The 10,840-nt window shown below is 43.6% G+C and overlaps 1 protein-coding gene across 1 annotated transcript in view; it reads right to left on the bottom strand.

Annotated features, from left to right (window-relative positions):
- The window catches only part of JMY (junction mediating and regulatory protein, p53 cofactor), a 117,694-nt gene extending 117,124 nt beyond the window's left edge, over positions 1-570 (bottom strand). The window contains exon 1 of the mRNA XM_006021437.2: positions 517-570. Within this exon, the coding sequence (XP_006021499.1) occupies positions 517-570 (54 nt within the window). The remainder of the gene's footprint in view (positions 1-516) is intronic.
- Between the last annotated feature and the right edge of the window lie 10,270 nt (positions 571-10,840).

The following is a 10,840-nucleotide window of genomic DNA, read 5'->3' as shown; positions in this document are numbered from 1 at the left end:
AGCCCTGCGGGGTCGTGCCCCCTTCCCGGTGTGGCTGGGATGGGGCCGGGCCGGCTGGCAGGGCCCGAGCTCTGGCACAGCGGGATCAGGGCCACGTGCGCCCTCCATGTAGCAGGATGCGGCCCTGCCCCAGGTGGCAGCCCGGGACCACTAGCCAGATACAGTGGGATCCAACAGACTGGGCACTACCCATCTGGCCTGCCAGTTGAGCAGCCCTGGTCTGGTGAAATGGGCACTGTAAGGGACACAGCCTCTAAAGTATCCCAGGCAGGTGAGCTGAGGGGCCTGTGGCTCACCCTGGCACACCTGTGCAGCCTCCCATGCTGGGGCCCACAGACTGGTACATGGGTGATTGATGCCTCCTGAGTCTGGGGGGGGCACCCACAGAAGCAGGCGGTGGCAGGGCTGGGGCTGGGGCTGGCGAGCACCCGCGGAAGCCACTGGCAGTGTTGGCAGCGGGGATGGCCCTGTCAGGGGGGGCACATGCCTCGTGTGCCTCCCCTACCAGTCACCTACCAGCTGTTTGGCCCTCAGCCACTTGGAGGTCGAACAGTCCTGAGTTAGACCCATGATTATCAACCTTTTTAGATTAGACTTGCAGAACGACTTGGAAAATGCCACTTCTTGGCTTTCACTCTTTGAGTACAGAAAAATAATACAGCAAGTCCTGTTTCAAAGAACTCAGAAAGGCTTCAATGCTATGGATTCCTATTTGAAATCTCTGGGTTTATCCTGCGAGTCATATGTAGGTGTTTTCACCTCTAATAGTGCTCGTATTGCACAGCACCCTGCAGCACCTTCAAAAGGAGCTCTCAGCACTCTCAGTTCATTGGTTGAGAATTGCTGACAAGACAAATGAAAGATATAGGTGAAAAAATTCTAATGGTGACATGTATTAGGGGAAAAAAGTGCAATAAAATTGATATTGACAGCATTCAAGTTTTTAAGGAATCCCTCTTTAGAGTCCTGGAAGAGATGCAAAAACAAAGTCTGGCAAATACGAGTGCAACACATGGACAGAAAAATGAATGTACTCTAGTACTGGTCTACGAGTATCTGGTATAATCTAGTCTGGTAGTACTCTCTTGTCTAATAACTTGAAATTCGAGGTTATTGCTAGGAAGTGATAGCTTGATATTTGGCTTACCAACAAAGACATTTGTAATGAGAGCTATGCACTGAAGATGAGACAAAGCTGTATCGCTGCAGGGGAAGCACCCACTGCTATCTACCTTTATCTGTGCAGTATTTTGCTCCCTATGTGATGGTCTCTCTTTGTGACTGGATGAGGGTTTAGCTATACTGTACCAGGAAGCAAGGAATGATGGTATTTGCTGCTCTCTCTAATGGTTCACAGAGTGGGAACCTTCTTGAACCCATCTATATAAGGGAACTACATTCCGCCAGGCTATTTCTCAACTTCTGAATGTGGATGGGAAATCCCTTCATCTTCTGCTCCCAGATGAGAGCATGTACAACAATCTGTCTTTGCTTATTTGTAAACAGAATTCCTTCAAATATGTCAAAAGTTCTGGGTCTTGAGGGCTATAGTAAGTCTGAAGTTCTACAAAATACCTAGTTGTGTTATTACAATGCAAATAATGTAATAAAAATTCTTAATAAAAAAACCCTACTTCTTCATGTTTGGGTATCTCTAAATTAGACTAATGTAATTTTAATAAGCAGTGCACTGTAAATTCACTTTTGGCTTAAGAACAAGACTAGAAACTCAGCCCAAATGATGCTGATTCTTTGAAGTAGTTTTGTTTTGTTTTTAAAAATGCAATCTCAATCAGCAGTATGTAATGTTTGATAAATCTGTAATGCTAGGATGTTGATGAAACACAGAAATGTAAGGTTGAAGAAAGAGGAAACAATATAGTTAGCCACATCCATAAGTCACTCCAGTCAGTTGAGAACATTTATAACTAAAAAGGGGAAACCACAAACCACAGAAAAGATCATTTAAATACAACAAACAAAACAGCCACATGGATTTTTTTAAAGGAAATTATATTTCCTATAATTCTATGCTGGCAAATGAAAACTCATCCCCATTATGATCTGCTTCAGTTGTATTCCAAAAAATGTAGTCCTGGGCACTACAAATAATCACCACTTCCTGCTACAATCATGTTCAGAGCAGAAAAAATGGATATATAAAAGCTGGATATCTTTCTAAAGGGGCCATACATACACATGCTGCAAGGGTGGGGGCAGGCGTTTTAATTAGCACAGCTCCAAGAGCCCAGAACTAACTAAAAGCGCCCAGAGCATCCCCGCACTGAAAAGTGGTGGGGCGCTTGAACTAAAGCTCATCGAATAAGCTTTGAAGTGCCCCACCACCATTTTTTCAGTGTGGGGACACTGATATACGTGATGCTGTAAACTGCTGGAGCACATTGATTTCCACACTCCAGCAGACTCAATTTAGTCTGTTACAACGCGCTGGAATTCCATCACGTCAGAGCAGGCTCCCTGCACATGTATAGGATCCCTGAGATTGGAACATAGACTCCTAATTCCAGTGACTTTTCCTGCATGTTTGTGCGTGCCACCACTGCGACTTGCCACCACCACCATCACAACCTTTCTGACACCACACTTTTAAATGAAAGAAGTCTGTAACACGAAGATTCCCTTGCATACGGGTGTCTAATGAGGCTTTTTTTTGACAACCTCTCCTCTAGGTCCCCTGAAAATATCCTTTCCAATGGGACAGAGGAAAAAGATTTAGTAAGGGAAGAATTGGAAGGAAAGGGGTTAATTACCTTAACTTATTAGTCAAGTATTTTGTTAATTAACAAAGATACTCTTGCCCTTCTATTCTGGCACTAGAATATTTGAGGGTAAAAACTCAGAATTGGTTAATTTAAGTAGTCTAGGCTTCTTCATAGACACTACACTCCCAAGTGGCATGTGCAAGTAATATTTTCTTTCGTTTCCAGCCAGAATGTTGGCTAAAAGATTCTGCCCAATCCAGTAAGACTAGGGAGAGAATGACACACAAACGGGTGTAAGTGATAAGAAAGCAGTTCAAATTTGTAATGCAACAGAAGTTCAATGCACATGAACTGCTTTCAAAATGGCCAAAATCAGTTTAAGATAAACCTGTATGGATGTAGTATCACATTAACTGATTTAGGTTAAATTGGTTTATTGAACTTCTGTCCCAGATCCCCTCCAGAGTCAACATAACTCACAGTCTCCCAGCATCCCAGGATGCTTTACACTTCCTCCACAAACCTCCCTTTTAGAGTAGGTAGGTTAGCCTTGGCCCAGGCTGTCTGCTCTAGCTGAGTAGGGAGGTGTGCTCTAGTGCCTATCCCCACTCCTACCCCACCCAGCTTCTGGCCTGGGTCACGACAGGCATGTGGCTGCATTCTGGAATCACAAATGAATGTCTGTTCACTTGCTTATTGGTTCAATCTACTCAGCTTAGGCTAACCTGCGAAGATTGCATTAATTCAGCCTCTGGCTTTTTGACTGTCTATACTTAGCTTAATTGTCATCTCTTGCTTGCAGTACATCACTCCAATGTATCTGGTTGCAAAGCTTTCAATACTTAGGCAACAGCAACTATCACAGAATTCTGTATTGTATTTCCTCAAGTTTCCACAAGCTTATCATATCTGGCCCACACTCTACCCTGGCTTGCCCACCATGGAGATCAAGGTCATAGTTCTTACACTCAAGGCACTCCCTAGCCTGCCCCTAGAATAGCTAATAGACTTTCCAAAGCTCCAGGATGAAGACAGTGGTTGAAAAGGGTACACCCTTGAAACAAAGAACTCTACAAGAAAGAGGAAGGTCATCAGTGCAGAAAGACAAGTTTCTCAAACTGTGGTTCAAATGAATCTTACTCAGGAGCCAAGACCCCTAAAAATGTACCACTTCTCTCTTTGTGCAAGGAACATCTGAGTTGTTCTTGTCTACCATGAATACAGAAAAAAAACAAAATGTAGCTCAGCCCTGGCAAAGCAAGACACAGCACCTCATAGACTTCTCCTACTGACAAAATGTGAGAACAAACATGTGACCCATTTATCACCATGCTTAACACTACTGAAAAGTGCACAAATGTTATAATATTTGAAAAAATAGTAATGACCATTAGAATCATGCTCATGCTTCCTTCCTGAGTTCAACATTTGGTTATATGGTAATATGAGGACATGCAAGCCTAAGCCATTTCCTTACCTTTCGGACAATTTGGGTGTCAACTCATTAAAAGGTTTTTGTTAACACCCTGTAATCAGTTGGCTGCTTGTTAATTCAAGGCAGGAGATAGAATGTAAGCATAAAAAATGAAATAAGACTCAGTAGGTGTTACAAGCCTGATCCCTAAGACAAGGAATTACAAAGAGGCAGTGACCTATGTTACATTTCTATTTTTGAACCATATTGGTATTCCTCCTATGTGCTATATAGGAAGATCCTTTGATAAGAAAACTAGTTTAAGCAAGTTTTCTTTTAAGATGATATTTTTGCCTTGCAGCTTTTATGTCTGGTACACTGAAGTGTTTCTCACCACTTCACAAGTGCCTGATCCACCAACTGAATTTATTCTAATGCATAGGAGTGCATTCTTTGGAGTACCAAATTTATATTCTCAGTTTGAGGACCATATATATGGCCCTTCCTCTGGCTGTTTGCTGTTGAGTCAACATTTTTCATCGGTTCTAAGTGATGGGTATTTGAAAAGACTAGCCTTCTTTTTCTTTGGGTACTAGGCATAGGTTAGGCCTATTTAAGCATTGAGAGAAATACTAAATATAGGCAAGATACTATGTATGTATGTATTCAGTAAATAATACTCTGTTCTGAAGAAACTGTTTGATGTAACTCCATTTACCTTCTTCTTACAACTCCTGAAGAGAAGTATTTAGCAGGGCTAAACCCAGGTGGACTTGCAAAGAAAACATGAACAACAGAGATTGATGATGGAACCTGGGGACCCAGTCTAAAAGTGAAATGATTTGCATTATTGCACTTTGAGGCTAGGGACAGACATTACACTTAAACCAGCTTAAATGATCAGAAACTGGTTTAAACCTGTAACAGAGCAGATGTTCAGTGCACATAAACCAGTTTGAAAATGCCTGAAACCAGTCTGAGATAAACCTAGTTGAATGCAGTATCAGACTTAACTGATTGGGGTCATACCAGTCTCTGCAATGTCTGTCCCAGACTCCTTCCTGGTTTAATTTAAACCAGATTGCCCCAGCATCCCAGATGCTTTGCAGCCCTGGGCAGGGCTGTCAGCTTCACAGCAGGGCTGTCTCCGCCCATCTTCTCCCTGGCTGGAGAGATTGCAGGCACAGCAGCAGCTGTCTGGCTTCCTCCTGCCCCCGCCCCCCCCCCACCAGTCTCTGCAATGTCTGTCCCAGACTCCTTCCTGGTTTAATTTAAACCAGATTGCCCCAGCATCCCAGATGCTTTGCAGCCCTGGGCAGGGCTGTCAGCTTCACAGCAGGGCTGTCTCCGCCCATCTTCTCCCTGGCTGGAGAGATTGCAGGCACAGCAGCAGCTGTCTGGCTTCCTCCTGCCCCCGCCCCCCCCCCACTCAAGCAGGGATTCCCCCTCCCCTCTCCCACAGCACAGACAGTAGCCAGCATGTGGTATGCTGGCTAATGCTGAGAGGTGTCTGTGTAAGGCAGACAGGACACTGTCTGCTTAGGGCTTTTTGGAGCTAATCAACAGGTAGCTGGTAATATCCTCCACTCCTTCCTTGGAAAAAGCTGTTTAAGAGGAGCTTGAACTAATGAAAGAGGCTTTTGTTCTGTTCTGATGGGGTGCTAAATGCTATCAACTCGCTGTGTAACAGCTCAGTACTGAGGAAGGGAAGGGAGGGCTGCTTTAGCCTCCCAGCTTCTAGCCTGAGCCACTGCAGGCATGTGCCTGCATTTCTTCAGTCCAGAAGGGATGTCTGTATGGTTACAAACCAGTTCAGCCTAGCCAGGTTAGACGAACCTGCAAAGATTGAATCAATTCACACTCAGGCTTTTTGAATGTCTGTCCCTAGCCTGAAAGAAGCACAGACCTATAAGTTGAAAGAGGAGAGACTGAAGGATAGTTAAAGATACAGCTTACGCTGAAACAGTGACAGCTTTTCACAATGTTGACCAGATGGAATGTGGTTTATGACTGAAGCATCTGCAGGGTCACACCAGGGCTATACACTGACTTGGATATTTTATTTATATATATAGTATAAAGATATGAAGGAGAGATTTAAGCAGAAATTTCTTGTACACTGTTCAGGAAGAAGATATTAGTTATGGAACTGAGATTGCTTCCTTCAGATAAAATTGTTAATATTTGGTATTCTCTCTTGTTGCAAGCCTGTCTGCCTGAGGTAGATCCCCAGATGGAGAAAAAGAGTTAAACCATTTTTACTGTGTGGTGGACATTGTGCGTATGATTGGTAGATATCTGCCCCAATGTTGAGCAGCTGCATTTTTGTTTTATTAATGCATTTGTTCCATTTTCTGACTGTCTGTTGGCTAAAAGGATTGTTGATTTAGTATATAGGGCCGACATTGTCTGTAAACACCTATGTAGTCATTCTTTTGGTATGAAAGGAAAAGCCTGGAATACTAGATGAGCAAGTTATAATTCCAGTATGTACAACATGCCATCTGACCTTATTAGGATTCCAGAGGCCTTATATCACTGCTCTATAATTGTCTGAGGTGAGCATAACAACCTGTTGTAAAAACCATCAACATTGCCATTGCACAAAGATTTAAACGTACAAATTTCTGACTGTATCTACCACAATAGAGAACTAATGACATGTTGAAGAAGGCTCTTGGCTAAAGAATCCATTTCACAAAATTTGAAATGTAGCATAAGTACGTGGATCCTGAGATGTCTTATTTTTTATCATACTATTCCATTGTTTTGATTACTTCTTCTATCCCTCTTTCATATATGCTAGGGAGGACCCTGGCCGCTTATTGAGGAGGCCACAGTTGACCCAGCTATCTGATAATGGGGTAAATTAACCATCTCCAAGCAATACTCTAGGGACAGGGGCAGCACTGTAGGGTTGCGAGGGGCTATAGCGCTCCTGGCCGGCCAAATAAGTATGTTTGGCCAGAAGATGTATAGTACAGCCCCCCTCAGTTTTCTGTCTAGCCCACCTCAGCCCTCCCCACTAGGAAGAGGCTGGCGCTGGTGCTGCCCCTGTCTAGAGGCTTCATCTTATCTTTAGTCTTCTAAATATTTAAGATGGCATAGATCCAAGAAGTCTCAAGATAAAGTGAACTATGTCCTGGCTGCATAATAGAGCTTTTACAAGTATCTCACTGGTTAAGGAAAACTACATAATGATGTTATGTCAATATGGTGCAAGGCAGTGACATGCAGAAATTCCCTGAGCTAGCTGAGCACATGCTAACACCTAAGCCAGAAGCAGTAATGCTACGTTAGTGTGACACTTTGTGCAAGCTAATACTGCTGATGCAAATACCTTTGTATGGAGCTGCCTCATATGGTATTCTCCAATATGAAAAACAAAGATGAGTGACATTAAAATTATCTTATTTTGATTGTACTCCATCTATCTGTTGAATCTTCATTATGGGATCAGTATCACTGCTTTTTAGTTTGCAAATATAGTAAATAGACACAGTGCTGTCACCTGGAGAATGCGGTACATTTATGTGACCTGAGTTTTGATACAAGCTGAAAACTACTCACTCATTTCCCATAGTAATCACACAGAATGTAGAAAGCTGTACCATTGAAAAGCAGACCTTTTTAAAATAATTATCCATTGAAGGTTACTAGTAACATTCACAAACTGAAATGGAGAAGAGCTGGGTAGTGTTATGCACAAGGATCCTGTGAGATGACTTAATTTCTTTTATAAAATATTCCAGTATTTTTATGTCTGTTTGTTGTGTCTGTTTTCCATACATGCTAGAGAAGACCCTAGCCATTCATACAAGAGCCTTATTGATTACTTCATTTTCCAGAGACATAGGATGGTATGTAGAAGCAGTTTATATGAGATGCTGCTTTCAGTGGCCTGCCAGCCTCACCACAGCAAACTGTATTCTTAATTGGTTGAATGGTTGATCCTGTTACTTACATGGTTGATCCTACATCCAGACTGTCACTTATATGCAATGAGTGAACTCTTTGAAAATGAAGGTCTCAATTCTCTATTGCAGGGCTGTCCAACTTCAGTGTGGCTTGGGGATGCACATAGCCACATATTGTGCAGGCCAAATGCTACAGGGGCAGCTCCCCAGAGTCTCTGGAAGTTTTTTGGGTTGTCTTGATGGCCCATGCCAAGCTTTGTACTACTACAGCTAGTCAGCTTTGTACTGCCACAGCGAGATCTGAATCAATCTAGCAAGTACACAAGCTAGATTGATTCAGGCTATGTTGGGTATGTCAATTAAGACTAGTCACACATTTTTCTGAAGAACAACATATTGGAAAGGTCTGTGTGGGACACTGAAGCCTAAAAATGTCAAGAGGGAGTTTGAATGCCAATGAAGAGAGTTAGTTAAGAACAGGATCCAAAATGCAAAGCAGAGTTGTGTGAACTGTGCAAAATAATCATAAAGACAAACTTAACTTCTCACCCACTTAGCATTAACCAGTAGATCTTGGAATATAATGTGGTATTAGGCTTTTATAACAGGAAGGGAAACAAATATCTGAGAGTCATGGATTGTTTTCCAGATATTTAGGAAGATTTGCTTCCCCATAGAACAAAAATTCAACAAGTCAGGAAAAACTAAAAGGTATTTTGGCTATCTGGAAGAAATAATCACTGACCATGGCAATGGTTTGACAGTTCTAAGCTCCAAAATTTTGAATCATGATAAAATGTGGGTATCTTACTGCTTACAGAAGGGAATAAACTGCTGAAGAAAGCATTTTACAGTAGTAAGAACATTTTCAAGAGAGACCTTTTGAGCAATAAAATAAACTTTCACATCAGTTAACAAGGTAAGCCCAGATCAGTTTATAGGTTGGTGGGCCAGAACAATGCTCCCAAATTTAAAGGTAAATGTTCGTCTTAAGGTGTTCTTGCTGAAGGATATGAGGCTGAAAAATTCCAAATCTAAGAGCTCTGTTTTATCCTTTAATCATTGGAATATGGCCCTGTAACAGGGGGCCTTCTCTGGGCCGATTTCCCTGTGGCCCGCCCACCTGTTTCTGGGCTAACCGCTCGCCTTCTCTCCTGCCATGCCTTGTTGTTAATTAATTGTTGTTCATTAAGCGGGAGGCTGCCCATTTCTTGCCCCGATGCCAGGGGGCATTATCTGTGGCTCTGTTCCTCCCCTACACCTCAGCCCAAGCCTTGCAGATGGCATCCAGATGTTATCCATATCACCACCCTCATACTGGGTCCCAGAATCCTACTAGTTGGACCCCACTTAGATCCTTTCATTCAGGCAGCCTATTCTGCCTTCATTACCGGCTGCATAGCTCCCTGAGCTGCTTCCCCCTTACGGGTGTGGTCCCCCCCCGGGACCTTTGGCTCTACTAGCCCTGGCCCACCTCCAGGCCAGTCGGAACCCCAGGCCCTCAGCTCTTGGGGGTGTTCCTTGCGGTGGGCCCCTTGGCCCTTTGACCCTTCCGGTCCTGGCCCCAGCATCGACCAGTCGGGGCATGTCAAGACAAGTTAAGAGTCTATGGCCCAACTCTCTCTGGGGTCCACCTTCTAGACCCTACAAAGGGGGTAACCCACCCAGTCGTGGGGGCTGGGGGTTAAGGCACCCCAACCCACCTTTCACCGGGGTGGTAACTGGCCTGGCATTTCCTTGGGGCTTCCACTCCACTGAGAGCCCCACCAGGCTACCCACTCCCAGCAGGGTGCAGTTTTAGGTCATGTCCAGGACCAAGGAGCCTCCTGAACATCCCCTACAGCTCTTCCCTTACCTCCAGATGATACCAGCAGCTCTGCAACCAGGCAATGTTATTGCCTGCCCTCCTAGCAGCAAAATGTCCTGTTTATATGGGCAGCCCTGAATCCAAATGGATGCCCTAATCAAGCACCTGCTGGCTGCTGTCTTCTGGCCCTTAAAGTGGCAGGCACAAACAGTGCCCTGCTACAGGCCTGAAATGTAACTTAGCTTAAACCAGAAGACCAAATTGTGATACATTTTTTTCTGAGGAAATGTTGAACACCAGCTGTTGTCACTAGACATAACTGCACTCCACCCTTCTACATACCTGAGGCTGATCCAGGTGTTCCATACAAGCAAAATAGATGACAAATCAACACTTTTCATTCATCTTCACTTGAATTATCCTGTATCTCTAGTAGCAGTGGTACCCAGAGCTCTTACAGAGGGAAGGTGATCCTGTTAAAATAAAGTCCAAATTAACTGTTCTATATTCTGTATCTTTCCAAGTAAATATCTACACAAAACTTCCCTCAATGTCAAATATTCAGATTTAGATGAGTAGTGAACCCTGTGTTTCATCTGAATCTACAATGTTTTGGGTAAAAAAAGGCTCAGGGGAAAATGTATTTACTATCACCTTGAATTTGCAGCTGAAACAGGAATCACACACCTCTGGTTATGACATATCACCCTTCCCTCAAATCCATTCGGAAAATCCTCGAACAATTGCAACCCATACTAGAAAGAGACCCTATTTTTAAAGAGATCTTCCCAGAACCACCCATCCTAGCCTTCAAACAAGCACCGAACCTTGCTAACCTCATTACCAGAAGCAAACTTCCTCAGGGCCAGAACACACCAAATGGACCCAGACATGCTATGGCAAGAAATGCAAAATATGCCAACATATCTCCACTACCCCCACAATTACCCCAGCCCCCACAACAGAGCCATCAGCATTC

This window comes from Alligator sinensis, unplaced genomic scaffold, assembly GCF_000455745.1.
Source record: "Alligator sinensis unplaced genomic scaffold, ASM45574v1 scaffold159_2, whole genome shotgun sequence".
Taxonomy (NCBI): Eukaryota; Metazoa; Chordata; order Crocodylia; family Alligatoridae; genus Alligator; species Alligator sinensis.
This window is presented reverse-complemented; position numbering and strand designations above follow the sequence as displayed.